Source organism: Manis pentadactyla, chromosome 14 (assembly GCF_030020395.1).
Source record: "Manis pentadactyla isolate mManPen7 chromosome 14, mManPen7.hap1, whole genome shotgun sequence".
Classification (NCBI taxonomy): domain Eukaryota; kingdom Metazoa; phylum Chordata; class Mammalia; order Pholidota; family Manidae; genus Manis; species Manis pentadactyla.
In genome coordinates, this window is record NC_080032.1 from 81,013,469 (window position 1) to 81,032,256 (window position 18,788).

Sequence of the window (18,788 nt, forward strand, 5' to 3'; positions counted from 1 at the left end):
AATATGGGAGAAGCAGAAGGAGTTTCCTTCTTTCTAAAGGATGTTTTTTGGCTTTTGTTTTTGTTTTTATCCCAACACTTGACTTATATATATTTGATCTTAGTCAAGTTTTACCTGATTCTCCACTGGGCAAAGGCATAGCTAAAGGTAAAATCACAGACAACAGCCCTAGAAAAATCTGCATCCTGCCTCAAGCACATATTTACTGAGCATCTTGGGGAATGTAATTTCTCTGAGCCTCCATTTACATATAATGGGTGTAATTAAATAAGATGACATGAAAAGTTATTGGCACTATCATAAACTTAATTAGTTTTCTTTCTCTTTCATTGTTCACCCTTTCCCTTTAGGATGCACATATGGCCTGGAATATATTCACCTTCATCCCTCTGTCAAAATCCTTTCCAGGGCTAGCTGTCCTCCCAGTCGTCCCTGTGCCACTGTCCCCCAGTGCTTCCAGCCACAAAGAACTGTCTTGACATCTGGCCTCCAGCGGCTGTACGTCTTACTCGTTTTCTTCAACAAATCTATGCTTAGTGCCTACGCAGTGCTGGGCATGAATTTAGGTGGTGGGAATACAGCAGTGAACAAAACAAATGCCTAGGTTGCCGTGGAGAGGGATACACACATGAAGGAATATAAAGACAATGTTCGGGTCAGATTAGAATAGGTGTTATAAAGGTGACAGAGGAGAAAGTGACCGGAGTGGGGGTGTCAGGGAAGGTACCACCCACGGACAGAGCTAGAGAACAGATGCAAACAGAAGGCACCACCTGCCGAGGCTCTGACCAGGGAAAAGTGGCCCCAGGTCTAGGTTAGTGGATTTTGGAGAAAAAGAAATGGGCTGATGTGGTTGAACTGCAGTTGGCTAAGGAAGGTGGGATGAGGTGAGATTGTTGAAGTAGGTTGATGCCAGGCAGTATATGGGGTCAGGGGAAAGAGCTGGATTTTATTCTCAGTACCACTGAGGGTTATAAACAGAGGTGCAGCAGTATAATTAAGGTACATGTTTGATGTCTGTCCTCTCACCAGAGTCCTGCTTGGCGCTATAGTTTGCAGTGAATATAGCCATCCTTTCCGTTAAATTGTGGTTCTGAGAGGGCAGTGACGATGTTTTATTCTTGTTTCTATCAGTGCCTCGTGCATGCATGGTGCCCCCAGGTAAATGCTTGTCATGTTAAACTGAGACGTCCCTGCAGCCTCTGTCTTTCTTGCCTGCAATGGTAATAATTATAATACTTCTAATCTGTGTAGGAAGCTTTCAGTTCCCAGTCAGCTTCAAGTGAGTACATTTTTCCTATTCAAATTCCTCTCGGGCCTTCCTGCCATTGCAGGGTTGGCAGCTGACTTCCCATCTCCCAAGCAGGTCCACTCCCTGCCCAGCATGGCAGGTTTATGGTCTGTCTTCTGGAGAGCACGAGGTATGCGCTGAGAGTGCGGGGGGAGGTCCAGCCCAGCCTGCTCGCAGAGGAGCCACTGCTTCCGGCTTCCTACACGGTACAGCGCTGAATGACAGCGGGACACGTGCTGCCCACCTGCGTGTGCCTGGCCCAGTGCGACCACTGCTTCCCTACCCACTGGCTCTGCAACCCTGGGCAAGCCACCAGTGCTCTCTAAGCCCACTTCCTTGTGGGTGGAGTGGGGATGATAATGAAAGTGCCTCCTATGGTGGTTACAAGGCCTTAAAAGAGATCGTGTGTGTCCAACACTTGGCACAGCGCCTAGTGCACAGTGAGCACTTGTCAGATGCCAGCTACACCAGCAATATTGTCAGGATGCGTGATTTTACTGGGTCCTCATAGCAACTCTGCCACAAAAGTCTTCTTATAACCAGGGCCGATATTTAGCTGATAGGCACGGATAAGGCTGAACTAGTTGCTAAAACTACCGCAGTATTTCCTCGTGGTCAGATTTGCCACTGCCCCAAGCCTTCCATGAAGCTCCTGGCCCCCTGCAGCCTTCTCTGTCCAGGGTCTTCCTCTGGGATCCCTGCCATTCCTTCTCCCCAGTTCCAGCAGCTAAAGGGATGGGGCCTGGCACAGCAGGAGACCTTCAGGATCCAAGCACAATTCGCCAGGTTCTAGTCTACCTGGCTGGTGACACTTACGTCACTGACGGGTAAAGTGGAAGTGCAGAGGGGTAAGTCAAGTCAACAATATTGTGAATGGAAACTGTAAGTCAAACTTCAGAATCGCAAACCCAAGTTTATTCCCTTACATGGTGCTTCTCCTTAAACACTGATTAGAAAAGCAGAAACCATTTTTGGTTTCCTGAACTTTTGGGGATTATCACCTGGACACCAGCAGATTCAGTTTCTGATCAGTTCAGGAAGTAGTCAGTGACATCTCAGTCAGCACCTCAGCAGCCTGCCTTTGTTTTTATTCTCCATCCTGCCTCCATCCACAAATTTAAACACTATTTGACCTAAATCCTTGTGCCCCCATCCCCACACTCACCCCCACTTCCAGCATGGAGGATAGAATCTTAAAGATGAAGACTGTGTGTATAGCCACACTCACACTGTTAAGGACTTGTGTTTCTATTTTGCAACCCAAAAAGTGGACTAGAAAGATGTTAACATGTGTGCAAAAATGTGGCAGGGTTATGGATCTGACACAGGAATATGGAAGAGGAAATCAGAATAATGCAGAGGAGAGGTCCCACAGCGACACTGAAATCAAGTTGAGAACTGAAAAAGATCCCACTTAAATTGAAGACACATGTCTGGACTTAAAATATGGCAAGTGAAGAGGGTGTCCCCTTGAATGTATACATTTACTTCTTAACTGGGCCTTCTGACCTGCAAAGACCCCCTAGGCTTGCCTTGAAATGCAAATATTTTAGAAAGTATCTTATTAAGTTCTCAAGTCTTTAACAGGTTTTAAAGATTAAGCAGTTACATAATTGCCTTAATTAGACCCAATTACACAATTAGAGTAAATTAGGAACAATAGAATCAGAACATATAATTTCATAATTATGATACATAACAATAATGCAGAAATTAACTTGGCAAATATTGCTGATATAAGATGGATGCATATAAATCTTAGAAGCCTCAATGTCTTTTATAAGCCCCCAAACCTCCCCCATTTCAAGTTACTGTTGAAAATATGGTTTAACTAAACAAGATTGATTTTGAGTTCCAGACATAGAAAACATCTGGAAAACTGCTAATTCTTTTTCTTCCTTACATAGCTAAAGTAATGGATGACTAGATTTCTTTTCTATTGCATTTAAAGGATGGATCCCTCTCTTTCTGAGGTCTTAACGGATGATTCAAGGAAGAATTCAGTGTTAATGGGGAGATATGCTGAAACCCTCCTGCCCCCCACTGTTCAGGCTCACCTCCCTCCTGGAAGAGCAGCTTAGGACACACTCCCGAGGATCTGTGCATGTCTGGGAGGAGTGGGGCTTGAGCAACGTTGTGAAAGAGACGGCAGAGGGATTAAATTGCCTTGTCTCTCAAATCGCCACCTGAATTTTAATATCGCCTTCATTATGCTTGGTGCAGGTGGCATAACCCCTCCTGCAGCATCTTCACCTTCTGATTTTAAAAAAGGGGAAAGATGACATTTGACTAATGAGAAATTCACGCTCCAAACTGCTGCAATGATTTTACTGAATTTTTCCGTAAATTATGTCCAACTACCACAGGGCTAAGAAGAAACAGTTCATTTGTTAATTCACTCATTATTTTGTTATTCATGTAATAAATGTTTGGAGCTTCCTGAGAGAAGAGATTATTTCTTATTTATGCTCATGTACCAAACCCACACACAGCTGCTAGCATACAGGAGGCACTCAGTGTGTATTGAATTGCTTTTAAAAACATATCACAAATATCACCTGCCCTGATATCACTCAAAGAGCTACTCTGTTCCTGGTTGTGACCTTCAAGAACCTTCCAACTATTTTTTGTGCCCTAACAGACAATTATTATGCTAACAAAACATGAGTTAAATTGTCCTAGCAGACATCACCATGGTGGCAGGTAACAGGTTTTCATCAAGTCAAGTAAGTAGTAGAGCTTTAAAGAGCCAGCCATGCACTGAAATGAAAAGTGGTTCCCCAGCCCCATGGTCATGACGGAGGACGGCCAGCCAGGGGCGCGGTGGCAGCCCAGTACAGTGGAACATGCTGGATACCTTTCCTCCCAGGCACCTCTGGTTTGGAGCCCACTGTTGGTCACATTAAGTAATGAAGACCCTTGAAGGTCCTAACATGTCTCAGAAAATGAACACTGAAAATCTGAAAATGTCCCCCAAATGTTAGAGAAGCATCTAAAAGCCTCAAGAATATTTTTTTTCTAATAATGATCTCTATTTTGTTTGCTCCTCTTCAGTCATCATTCTTTGGATAATGGGAGAAGCAAAAGGGCTTGGTGATGCTCAAAGGCCATTACCAGCTCAGGCTGGAGGACTCCTCCTTTTATAAGCTTTCCTCTAGTTTACTGGATTCCCTTTCATTATTTTTACTTTCCTGCATGGACCTTCCTTTCCCTTCTCATTTTCTGTTCCCAATAAATACTACCTCAAAATAGCAATTCTCTTATCAAAAATGAGGGTTGACTTGTCAGAAGAAAATATATGCCCCAAACACCCTGATCTACTCCCCATCTCCAAAAGACGCTTTGTGTTCATTAAGATAATCAGACAATGGATATTTAAACAGCTTTGTTGAGGGTTTGAAGGCAGGGGTGAGGAAATACGTTTCTGTTAATATTTCAGAGTCTTGATTCTATTATTGGATGGATGGAGAGGCACAAATATATTTCCTGAGATTCTAACTTCTAGAAATTAATTATTTATAATGTATGTTTTAACACATATTGGTATAAATATTCCTTCTTGACATAGGAATAAAGTATGAAGTTGAAATAATGGAAGTGAAAAAATAGAGAGGTGAGAAACATCCCCCACACTTACTATATTCTTGTTTTTCTCACCTCACCAAACGGCTGGGGGCATTTCCTAAGGGTCCCAAGGTACAAACCAGATCTACTTAAATGGTGTAGCAGAATTCAGATGGGTTGTTTTATGAACAAATATGAGGAACTACCTCATTTCCTTTTGCATAAATCCTTGAAAATAAAAGCTACATCATGTATAAAGAATTTGAAGCTTCTTTCAAAGCTCTCTTGGTAAACAAGCACTTAAATCACCTTGGTAAATGAACCCACTTTTAAGCAGCAAAAGTAAAAGTGGTGGGAAAATGTCTGCATGGTTTCCTACCAAACTGTTCAGAGTAGGTACCTCTGGGTTGGAGAGAGAACAAAAATAACAGTTTTTGAATTGAGCTGTACGTGTGCTCCAAATTGCTTTGGGCTCTAAAATCTCTCCCTAGGTCAGGATTACAAGGCCCTTATCTCCACAGATCTTGGAGCAACAGATTTTTGGAATCAGATCCATCAGCTACAGATTTCTAGAGGTTTTCCAAAAACGCTATTTCAGTAAATGAACGTTCTTCCACACAGACGACTTCTTGTTTCTGCCAGTCCTAAGCTTAGTATCTCTCTCCTGGCCACTGCAATTCAGGAATGGTGCCTGTTTTCTTGAATGTGCGTGGCTTGGACGAGAATGAGACACTTTATGCTGGCAGAAGCTCATAGGCTCCTCTCCGTCCTGTCATGGGTCTGGAGAGAACTCTCACCGAAGGGGATGGACGGAAATAATGGACAAGAACGTGGAGACTTAACTTTTCAAGTGCAAGTGCAAAAAGCTGGTTTTAATGTTAAGGCTAAAGACGGGCCAACGTCTTCACAGCTGTCTTCATTTCTGGTAAGTCACCTGCTATTTCCTTATTACAAAATTCAAAGGCTTTGTGAGACCCACCTCCTCTTTTGGGTCTCTTTGCAGCAAAGGACGCTATTGAATCCTGAAATGCTGAAATGCTCACCTCTTAGCTTCTGATGCATCCCACTTCCTGGTTCTCCCTCTGCCCCTTTTCTTCTCTTCTTTTCCTTGTCTTATTTCTTTTCCCTGGGGATGCCCCAGGCTCTGTCGCTGTCTTCTACCCTCCTCTCTTTATACTTTCTCCCTTCTCCCCCTTCTCTCTATCTGATGGCTCCAGCTGTCATTCCCTGAGTGAAAGCTGGCCGTGACTGAGGACCTACACTGTGCTAGCCACGTTTTAAATGATCATCTCACTGATCTCACTCCAGTTTTCTCCCTTTTAGATGAGAGGATAGAGGCCCAGGTAGATGCAAAGATTTACCCACCATATTCCATACAGCAAATAAGTGTTAGAACTAAGGTTTGAGCCCAGACCTTCCTGGCTGTAAGGCTCATGCTTCTGTCACTACGCGGTCCTTCCTGATCCACCACTCTGCCTCCAGTCTCACTTCAAAACCAACAAGTCTCTGACCAGCTTCCCTTCCTAACAAACAGCCCTCCTGAAGCCAGTGCACCACCCTCCCCCAGTGACCGGGATCGTGACGCCAGGTCGGCTCATCGTGGGGTCCTGCACCTGCCCTCCTCCTCCCAGGCCCCCACCCCTAATAGCACTGACGGCCAAATGCCACCTCTGACTTCATCCTGCCCCTCTCTGGACCAGCCTTGGTAGCCTGGCTAGCTACGATTCAAGGCTACAGTATTCCCTTGTTAGAACTTCCAGTGACTTTGCATTGCTGATGAAATAATGTCTCAACACCTATACTTATTACTCAAAAGTCACATCTACTTTTCTCTCCCAGAGCTTCCTTACGGGGGTGCTGTGTGCCCATGAAGCTGGGCAGTTAAGTACTCCGCTTAGTGTCTGCATGTCACTTTCATGCCTTGTTCAGGCTGTTCCCTCTTACAGGAACTCATTCTTAATCCAGGGGACACCCCTAATCTGCACCAATCCTACCATGTCTGCTGTGCTGCACCCAACACACACACACAGACACACACACACACACACACACACACACACACACACACACGCCAATTCCCCTCCACCACCTCCCAGCTGAATGTCACTCTACATCTTTCAGCCGTCACAGATTTTCATTTGTTCTACTCTGGGGGAATTTAGCTTATTCTACTTGTGTTTTAGTATTTCCCTCTCCCTCTCCCTAAGCTCTAAATTCCTTTGCACAGAAGGAATCTATCAGACTCTTCAGTGCACTCCCTGAAATCTTTTAGTCCAAGGGACATAATGGATGTCCCCCAACCCATACAAATTTAAATTTCCTCAAACTTTGAAAAAATATAGCAATGTGAGGTGACATTTTAAGTGCTATGCTTTCCATGGTTTTTTCCCCAGCAAGCAGAAACAAAATGTTTCACATAGATGGTCTCTGAGTGCCCTGAGATCGAGAATATATACATAATGACTGTGAATGCATATCATCAAAATGACTAGCTTTTCTCCTAATTCATAAGGGAGAAAGGATACAAACAGAAATGAGGAGAAAAAAGAAACAATATTAGGTTCTGCCCACAGTCATATTAAGAATGTAGAGAAAACTATTTATAGTAGGATGCAAGTCAATAATAAAAAAGCATGAACTCTAAAAATCTAACTTACCTATACCTCTCCTGCAACACATAAATATTGTCAGGTAAGGCCAACTACGGCCATAGTAACTTGCACTTACTAATATGCTGCCCTTCAGAAAGGCTCTTTGGCTGCTCCCTACGTTGTAGTTTACATCTAAGTGGACACTAGGCTCCCAGAGGGAAGCACGCAGGGCCGCGGTTACCTGGCTCACCGGCCGCAGCAGCAGTGGCGCTTTACTGAATGTCATTCTTGGGACAGAGCAGCCGAGAGGATCATGACTCTTCTAAGGCCTCATTCTCAAAGAGTGAACACAATTTTGTAGGCTGATATATGAGAAAAAAATATCCAACATACTATGTTTATTATAAGAATATGTAAGAATTTATATCAGGCGCAATTGCTATTCACTAAATGTGTCTCACAATAACACTAGTCGTGACTTTGGCTTCTCTCTAAGCTGGTTGGCTTCACCTTCTACAAAACAGATGGAACTTGGAAGCAACGGCAAGCACAGCCTCTGCGATGGATCTTACTGAGGACACACAGCACCTGGACAGGGCAGGGCCAGTGTAAACCTATCACCAGCAATCCAAACTGTATAGCCACATAGTGTTCTCCCACTGAGAGAGAACATCATACTCTTCCTGAACATAATTCAATTTCTTAAACCCCTGATTTCTGAAATTCAAGGAATTTCTTAAAGTCTGGATCTTCTGTGCATATTTGCCAATGGGAAAGCTCCAAACTTTTGGAATTGGGCCACAGCAACGACAGGAGGTATGAGGTCGGAAGATGATGACAGGAGTGAGATGGCACTATGCACTTGCACAGAGAATTCTTCAGCAAATAGCATCTGTACACTTGAGACTTAGGTCAGGATTGTATAACCAAGAAGTCCACTGGAAACCAAAGACTCAGCCAGCATAGAGAGTCTTCAGTGACTGGCTGTCTTATTAAAAAGTTAACTGAGTAATTGCTAGAACTTTGTATTTTGGGAGAATAGAGAAGAAGGGTAGAGAAGGTAAAAGCATACAAAATACAATACAGTCGTAGAATAAAATCCTCTGATCACTCACCATGATCATTTGAGCCACATAGCTTTCGGGTCCAGTGTATTCAGTTGGGTCTTTCACCTTCACAAGGACTAGGAAGTACAAATAATGCCACATATTGTGTTCTGACTTGATGTGCTCTTCAAACGAAACAGTTTTATTATCAAACTTGTCCCTCTCAAGTCCTGCAAAACACAGGAAACAAAACGCATGTCATTTGTCATTTAATAAGCACTTACTTCTTGCATAAAAGCAAAACAGTAATTACATGAAAAAAACACTCTCTGTAAGAGTATGCCAATTTAAAGTGTCAGGATTAAAAACACAGTACATAAGACCTCCAGAAAAAAGGTCATAGTTTACAGATTTCTTCCCAACCTACATTTGCCTCCCATTGGAAATGTATAATGCTATTACAGATGTAAAATTTGCAGATCATTTTAAATACAGTCATATCAAAATTGTCAAATGAAACTAGATCACAAGTCTGAGAAGTAAAAACATAATTGTGCCAGAAAAGGCCATTTGCTAATCAAGACAGAAAAAAAAAGTCATTTTACCCAGGAACTTGGGCAAAAAGGGAGAAGGTAGCCGAGAGAGTTATCTCTTCAAAACCACTTGTCATCAATGAAGGGCAAGTGAATGTCCACGGCGATCTCTGCCCTGAATATAAAAGGGCTCTGCCTCATCCAGTCCCTGGGACTACTGAGTTCCAGGCATTTGGGGAAGGGATGGTCTGATCAATTTCCAGGGCATATTTTCAGCTGGATCTGGGCAGTAAGATTCTTTTGTCTTAAAGGTTGAAGAGTGGATGAAAGGAATGAATGGAGATGATGAAAAACATCTATGGAAAAACGAATTCGACTGCCAAGTAAAATGGGATGTTGGGATTCGGTCTGGTTTTGCAGTTCAGATATTGGAGGAAAAACCAGGAGATGAAATTCTAATTCTGGCTACTCTTTTCCTAAGCATATTTTAAAAAAAAAAACAAGAAAGAAAAAGTTAATTTGACATATCAGGCATGAAGAAGACCCTTTAAATAATAAGGTACGAAGTACAGTAAGTAAAAATATCTGTTCCCAGTGAAAGGATAACCTTTTAAATTATATTTTTGGATATTTTTATGTAATATTGGATATTTTATGTATGAAATTTAGCTGGCTGATGGCTATGCTCCCTTTTGTTTGACCTATTACCAGCTCAGCATGCCTCAAATAACATCTATCATCTTCCCCGAACCTGCTCCACCCATAGTCCTTTTCTTCATTCCACAGCAACTCCTTCCTTCCAGTTGCTCAAACCGAAATTTGAGCCATAATCCTTAAATCCTCTTTCTGCCACTCACATCCAATTCATCCTGAAATTCTTTTGGTTCTACCTGCAACCTATGCCCTGAACCTGATCACTTCTCGCCACCTCCATGGCTACCACTCTCACCTAAGCCATTATCACCTCTCATCTGGATTACTGCAACAGCCTCCCAAATCTTCTTATTTCCAGTTTTGCTCTCTAGAGCCTGTTTTCCACACAGTAGCCAGAGCGAACCTTTAAAAACCTAAGTAGGATGGTGGGTCTCTTCTGTTTCAGACCTTATAGTGGTTCTCACATACTAAAAGTAAAGGTCAAAGTCCTTGCAATGGTCTATGAGTAGAGTTGCCAGATAAAATACAGTTACAGTAGAGTTTTAATTTCAGATAAACCATGGATCATTGTTGAGTGTAAGTATGTCCCATGCAAGGTCTACTTGCTCAATCAACCTTAAGTGATTTGGCCCTTTAGCCTCTCTAACCTGGTCTCCTATTATCCTCTACCTTGCTAACTCTCATCCAGCCATATTGGCCTCTTGTTGTTCATTTACACACAGCTCTGCTCCAGGAATTTGGACTATTTCATCAGTCCACAACAGTCTTCTCTCTGGTATCTCTGTGACTAACTCACCTTCAAGATTTTGCTCAAATCTCACCTTCTCCATGTGGCTTAACTTCATCACCCTATTTAATCCTACTGCCTGTCCCTTCCCTTTTGCCAAGACTCTTGATCACTCATTCCCTATTTTCCTCTTTTTCCCATAGTGCTTATCACCTCCTATCAGAGTGAATATAGCTATATCAAAGCTGCTAAATTAAACAGGACTACAAGTTTAAGGTAAAGAGGTAAATATGGTTGTATAAGAAAAAGCTGGACTGCTAATCAGCACAGAAGAAAGGAATGTCATTTTCTCTAGGAACTTAGATAAGAACTTATGCTGTTTATTATATATTGTGTTTCCACAGGCAGATACATATTTGTCTCTTTTATTCACCAATGGTCCCCCCATAGCTTAGAATGCTGCCTCATACATAGTCAGCACTGAATAAAATAGTGATCGAATGAATTAAGAATATTTCACTAATAAAATATTATTCCACTTGAATGGCTGTAATAAAAAACAGATAATAACAAGTGTTGACACTGATGTGGATAAATTGGAACTGTTACACACTACCAGTGGGAATTTAAAATAGCACACCTACTTTGGAAAACAGTTTGGCAGTTTCTCAAAAAATTAAACCTAGAGTAACTATATGACTCAGCAATTCCACTTCTAGGTATATATTCAAGAGAAATAAAACCATATGTCCACACAAAAACTTGTATATGAACGTTCATAGCAGCATTATTCATAATAGCCCCAAACTAGAAACAATCTAAATGTTCATCAACGGATGACAGAATAAGTAAAATATGGTATATCCATACTATGGAATATCTGCAATAAAAAGGAAGAAGTACTGATTCATGCTACATGAACCTTGAAAACAGCATACTAAGTGAGAGAAGCAAGTCACCAAAGACTACATTTTGTATGATTCCATTTTCATGAAATGTCCAGGACAGGCAAATCTATAGAGACAGAAAGTAGACCAATGGTTGCCCAGGGCTGAGGAGGATGAAAGTTTGGGGAAGGTGGGACAGTGATGGTTAAAAGGCATGAGGTTTCTTTTGGGGGCAATAAAAATGTTCCAAAATTGATTGTGATGATGTTTGTACAACTCTGAATATACTAAAACTATTAAATTGTAAACTAAATGGCTGAGCTGTAACATATGCAAATTATATCTCGATAGGGCTATTACCATAAAGAGAAAGAGAAAACGTTGAGGTAGATTTCCCAGAATTAACCGAAATAATTACCTACCTGTTGCAAGGGCTATAAAAATAATATCAATTAATCTGTAATGTGGTAGAGGGAACTGACACCGTGTGTTATATTCTCAAGTGGTATGAACTGCCAAGAAAGCATGGAGGAGGGCAAAATGAATCCTGATTAGGTACATTTCAAAAGGTTTCAAAGAAGCATAAAGCTTTCAATGTCTGGCCTTGAAACATGACTATGGCAAGTGGAAACAAGATGAATGATAATAAAAAGACACTACTTTTTATTGAGCACCTATTTATGCTGACAATTATAAAAGTCTAAACATGCTGCTATAATTGCAAAACTACAACCTGACCTTCCAGCATGTGAGGAGGCAGATTCAGAGGGATGCAATAAATTGCTCAAGTTAATACCTCTAGTTAGTGAATAAGTTGGTCAATATTTAAATAGAAATATTTCTGACTCCAAAGCCATATTTTATTGCCTTCTAGGCAGAGGAAATGGCACAGTAAAACTCAGAGATGAAAGTGGTTGAACTGTTCAGGGGGAGTGTCAATTCCTCTGTTGTGGCCAGAAGGGAACATTTGGAAATGAAGATGGAACAATGCATTTGGCACAAACCATGAAGAGCCTTAAACACAAAGCTAAGGAGTCTGCACTTTATTCTGAAAGCTTCTGGGTGGAGACTAACATATTCAGATTGTGCTTTAAGTAACTTCCTGTGGCAAGACTTAGAGGAAGATTTGGGAGAGGAAGCTGGGGGAAGGAATACGAGCCGACCAGGGCAGTGGAGGGGAAAAAAGAGGGCAACTGGTCCCAGTTCCTCCTCCTTGGTTCTTGCTCTCGGAGTTTACCGTCCATTCCCGGGGTTTCAGCCACCGTCACACTGATGATTTCTCCCTAGTACCGACCTGTCTTTTCAACTTCCGTTTCCCACTCCAGCTGCCTATCGGATAATCCTGGATGACTAATGGGCATGTCAAACTCAGCTCACCAAAAATTTGTTTCTTTAGCCCTTCTTCACCTCTGTTAATGAAGTCCTTCCCAACCAGGGAACTTGAAGTCATCCTCAGACTCATGCTCCATCAGTCTACTCTGTGCACATTTCTTACACAGTCACTCTGACTTTCTTACCATTCTCCCAACATGCTGAGTCCTTTGAAAATTCTATGATTCATCTACTCACTTTCCTGCCTTACATGTATTCCTTCTTCAAGCCCTAGTTCAACCACTGCCACCACTCTGACTTCCACAGATGCGCCCAGTTTGTTGATCCTCTCTGTGCCCACACTTGGCTAGGAAAATCTGTCTCTTTCTACCTTAGCCTCTACCGCTTTACTGTCTGATTCATTTTTGTATTTTTGCATCTGGCATAGTATCTGGAAAGCAGGTATTCAGAAAGTTGACAGAATAATGCAATACATGAATAAGAGAGATACACTGAAGAGGAATTTTGGAATGAAAATTAATGAGGGCTTGATGTCCAATTAGAGGTACCGGTTTAGGAGGAATCAAGAATGACTCTAAAATTTCTGAACTGCATGACTGAGTTTATGATAACGTCATTACAGCAAGAGAAAAAAAAGAAGGAAGAGATTTTTGGAGGGAAGATACATTTGATTTGGGATGTGTTGAGTTCACGATGCTCACAGAACAACCCATGTTGGGCTGTGAGGTAGGAAAGTGGAAATTCCAAACTGAGAATTAAGATGTAAACATGCTAGTTCAAGGATAAATGACATAAAATGAACAATGAAAGCCAGGGCATTGGATGAGACAACCAAGGGACAAAGAAGGGAAGGATAAGAGCTTTGTGTGCTCAACACAAACTTCCCAGGAAAAATAAGGAGAGTGCTTACATTGTGTTTCTACACAGTGAGAACAAGACAAGGACACACACCCACCGGGCATCTCCTTTCCACATCTCTGCTTAATTTTTCTCCATAGCCCTTGCCATCATTTAACATTCTATGTATTGTTGGAAAATAACTTCCATGATGGCAGTAAATTTTGTCTGTTTTTGTTCACTGAAGTGCCCCAGCACATTGTATGATACCCAACAAGTAACTGTTGAGCAAACAAATGAATGAATGACCTTAGTGCATAAGTACAGATAGAGGACTAATAATACTGAGAGAAGAACACAGGCTGCCCTTCTCTGACAATGTGGCCTTTAGCTCCTATTCGTCCACCTAGAGAGATCTTTAATTCTAGGAACCTGACTACCCTTATAATAGGAATTTTAACCAACATCAATCCCCTCTCCATTTTATTTTGACACACCTGGTCTGTCAACATCTTCTCACTGGATTTTCAGACTCTAGTAATATAAAATTAATAATTAATATGGACACCAGAGCCAATTGGTTTCTATGCTCACTGCTTCAGCTCTGTCACCTGCTGATCATCTCACTAGCACGACTGCCTTCTGGGTCACTAGCAATTGTTTTCTGAGTCATAACTCCCAGACATCTGATCATTGCCATCAAGGCTAGGAGAGTCCCATCTGGTCTCACTGCCTGTCACAGAATCAACCTCCTCTGGTGCTGCTAAGGGTGTCACTGGAGCCAATTCTGCCTCTGTTATTGATATTATCTCTCTCTTTTGATAACAACTTAACACCAGACTCTGCCAAGAACCACTCCTTGATCCATCACAACTACTTTATAGCCTACTAGTATGATTCCAAAATATCCCCACTGTTTAAATCATTCTTGTAAGTAAGTTCTTATAACATATACAGTAGGCATTAGATCTTATATAAGGTAAACAATTGCAGGAATGAATGCATATCTAGATACACATGGTCATAACATTTCTTATGTATTTCTACTGCAGGTCCTTTGAAGACAGAGAGTAGAGAGCGCTTATGCTCCTGAGGTCACAGGGATTAGCAGCTAAAAGTGTGCAGGACTACTTTTCCATTTTTAAAAAAGTATTTTATTTTAAATGTTCACAATAAACTTGTTCTACTTTACGGCATTCTATTTCTCCTAATACAAAAAATACTATTTAAATGTACTTTTGGGTTAAATTACCTAAGTGGCCTCTCAAATTTCTGAATAACTGCAAAGCTTCTAGAAAATAGACCATGTTGCTCAAACATCTCCTTGTGCCTCCTGGTGTAACAGCCTATGTCCCCATGGGAATGTGTATGCCATAGAGTCAATACCCTGAACGTGAAAAATTTGGTATAACTTGGAATTGGTGCAACCAAGTGTTTTATCTGCAGTATACATCAACTTAGTACTTACATTTCTTTTGTAGATATGCCGCATAAGTCTAGAGACAACATTAATTTGGGCTGATTATTAGATAGCCAATCATTAGGCAAATATTTACAAATGGTCCCCAGTACGTATCATGGAAACATAAATACAGATAAGACATAGATCTGGGTCCCTTAAAGAAGAGAAATTAATAGGTATTGAGGGCTTAACTCCCAATTAAGCATTGAGCTGGGGACTTGATACACATGATCTCATGTATGCCAACACCAAAGCATGGCATGCTATGCCCCACATCCTAGATGAGGGAACAACAGTTTAAGATGAAAGGAAAATTGGTCAAGATCATATATATCCAAGATGTGGGAACAGGGCAAACCTGTGTCTGTTGGATTCTAAAGTTTGTGCACTTTCTAAAATGATAGTGCATAGAATCTGACACAGGAACGAAGACAACAAAAAATATGTACAGGACCACACAGCTAAGAGCGGTGTGACAAGTTTAGAAGCAGAGATGTTTGCTACTGGTTAGTGAGATCTCAGAAGGCTTCACGGACTAATGGAATTAGATCCGGGCCACAGAGGAGAGGGCAGGAATGCAACAGCTTAGGAGTCCAGCATTCCAAACAGAAACACCAAAACCAAGGATCCCTGGAGAGTCTTAAAGTTAAAGATAAGCAAGGCTGGAACTTGATCTATAAATGGAATAACACTGGGTGAAAAGGAAGGCAAAAAAAAAGGAGCTTAACTGTGGGGCATCTTTCATGCCAGGAAAATTAGAGTTTCAGAGTTAGAGACTACAAGTGCTGTTGAGAGCCATTAAGGATATGATGAATTCGAAAGGGGAATGAACAGGCCGTTTTGAGGTGCGAGCAGGGTGAGCCTGAAAAACCTAGGTGTGGCTGCAGGAGTGTGTGAAAGGAAGCGAGTGAGATCATGAAAGCAGACTCGCTGGCAGATGGAAACTAGTGCACCTGGCTGAGGAAAAAGGAGATGCTAAGACATAATGGAGACAGTCCCAGCTCCCATGACGGAAGGCACAGTGGGACACCGTTCACTGCAATGTGGGAGTCAAGATAAACTGCTGGCTTAGAGGGAGGAGACAGTAAGCCACGAGGCACTTGATTTTAGACACAGTAAATTTGGCTGCCAGGAAGTCTTGCCTGTGTCAGTGTCAGTCAACAACTGAAAACAAAGGACAAAAAATCCTAGAGACATCGTGGAGCTGTGGTTATTCAGTAATAATTATTTGGCAATAATCTGCACAAGAAGAAGGCAGGCAGAAGAGACAAGGAGTCAATGATAAAACTGGAACCTCTTATCTAAGGAAGAAGAATAGTACCTGGTGATGGAACCAGAGAACGAGCATTTGCAGGAGAAGAAAAGGTCTGCAGGAAATTAATGGGGAGATTTGAGAAAAACACTTCAATTTCGTGATGAGGGTTATTGTGATGTTTTAAGGAATTTATAGCTCATATAGGCTTTTTAATAACTGTGAAAAGCCCAAGAGGACCTTGAAAGCTTAGAGATGCAGGAATAGTGGTTAAGTGATGGGCTTATTATGTTGTTAGAACATGGGAAAGAGGATCACGTCTTAGGATGAGGTTCACATCTTACGGATATATTCTTCCAAAGAATCCTTTTTCAAAGGTGGTGCGCTGACACAGCTGTTACTGTGATCTGCAGAAAAGGGTTTAGCGGAAGCAGTGTAACGGCAAGACCATGAGACCCAGAGAAAGGTTCTCGAGGGTGGGAATCACTCTCCCGTACACTGGGCTCCCTTTCCGCAGTGACCACAGACACCTTCCTTGGTTCCATCTCAGTCTGGCTCTCCTCCACCTAATCTAGACACCTACAGAGAAGAGTCTTCTTTCTACCCCATTTCCTTCCGGCAAGGTTCCCCCAGCCTTGTGCGGTCTGGTATGTGCCCTACTCCTCACGGAATTGACTCCATCGCAAGTCCCCAAGCCCCCGCATGAGCAGCCCACAGCTCTCCTCGAGTCCCTATTCCTGGCCCTCTCTGTGGTGGCACAAGGGATAACCAACCCCTTTCACCCCAAGGGGGTCCCGCCCTCACCCTGATGGGGTCTCACTCCCGCTGGGCCTCACACCACCCCGACTGACCGATGCTCTGTGTGCGGCCCTCCTTCTCCTTAACCCTTCAACGCTGCTGTTCCCCACTCGAACTCCATCCTCTCTTCCCACTTGGGAGTTTTTCTCCACACTCCAGCTTTTCCTACCACACACAGGCCGAGGATTCCCCAGTGGCTGTGTCTGGCTCAGACGCATGCTCTGAGGCTCGGACTCAAAATCTGACCTCTGTGCTGGGTGCATACCACCTCGATTTCAGTATTTCCAAAGCCAAATTCAGCATGTTCCTACTTAAAACATTTTTTTCTTCTTCTGTTTCAAACTCAACCATCAGTCCTACCATCCACCCTGGCGCCCAAGCTATCGTTAATATACATTCCCGCCCACTGCAATTTAAAGTTCCCGTCTCCTAAGAATTGCATGACTGTCCCCTACCCTGAACGGTGCCACCTACCTTTCCCTCGGACGGTGGTAACACGTCCCCCCTGTCTGCTGTGCCTCCCAGCCACCCCCTGATGAACAACTTCCCACAGCTGCCACAGGGCTCTAAAAAAAATAGACCCAATACTGCTCTACTTAAAATGTTTAGTTGTTCACCACCCTCTGTAAGTCTATAGGAACAAGTCTAAGCTTTATAATGCAAGAAGCCACATGTGATCTGGCCCACCTCTCCTCGTGGCGACCCTGCTCTGAAATCCACGCTCCAGCGACACCGAGCTCCTTACAGCAGCTGAGGACTCTGCCCCTGGCCTCCTTCCCTCCACGCCTGACCTAGCACTGGCCACTCCACTTCCACCCGCCCTGACAGGAAGAACCCCCTTGTGGCATTTGCCTTCAGCTCAGTCACCATCTCTTCTCAGAAGCCTCCCCTGACTCTTTCTCGCCTGCCCCCTACCACAGCCTGAAGGGGTAACAACCTGAGAACGTCTCTATCATTTCCCTTAATGCAGGGGATGGCAACCATGATTTATTGTGTTCGTGACCCACAGTAGACTGTGAACGCCCTGGAGGAAGGCATGTGAATTCACGTTTGTTTCCTTGGAATCTAGTTCACTATTGGCGGTCGTTCCTTGGTGCACCACCAATGGTGGGAGGAACGTTGGAAAGGCTGGGAAGGGTTTCGGGGGGATAGGATAGTTGACAAGAGGTGAATCAAGAAGGGGATGGAACTGATTGAGGAGACAAGTTGAGGTATATATATAGCATGACACGGTAGAGAAGCCTTTATTCTTGTTTTGTGATGTTCACCAAAAGATTCTTGAGCCAAACATGGAAAAATAGTGAGTATAACCTGGAGTCGGTGATTATTCAGGAAGGGGGAAGGATTCTGGGGTGACTAGGCCAGCTACAGAGACAGCTAAGGCCACAAAGGGCTGAGATAACTGCGGAAAAGGGTGGCATCAACAGGAAAGATAAAGGCAAAGACAAGGCTGGGCGCTGGGCCTGAGCAAGCTCACGATGGCCGAAGGGAGGGTGCGTGCGTGTGAGACAGAGAGAGAGGAGACACCGAGGGAGGCACTGGCAGTGAACAGCAGTTTAAGCTGCTGGAAAAATCATCTGTGCATCATCACCTAATGAAATAAAATAAAAATCATTCTGTCACTTAATCAATATGTTACCCTGATTAAAAATCTGTTTTGCCAGTTGGTGTAACCTTTTGGCGTTTTGCAACACATTCTACAGTCAGAGAATCATACGGACTGCAGAAATAATAACAAGACTGTTTGGGGATGTAATTCTTCTATTTTTGGAAGCAGAGAACCCTCGTCCAATGCTCAGTCACATAATCTGAAT

General features: G+C 42.8%; 1 protein-coding gene across 1 annotated transcript in view; it reads right to left on the bottom strand.

Annotated features, from left to right (window-relative positions):
• ITPR2 (inositol 1,4,5-trisphosphate receptor type 2) overlaps positions 1-18,788 on the bottom strand; it is a 445,246-nt gene that overhangs the window by 48,197 nt on the left and 378,261 nt on the right. Inside the window, exon 55 of the mRNA XM_036889596.2 lies at positions 8,562-8,722. Coding sequence (XP_036745491.2) covers positions 8,562-8,722 — 161 coding nt within the window. The remainder of the gene's footprint in view (positions 1-8,561; positions 8,723-18,788) is intronic.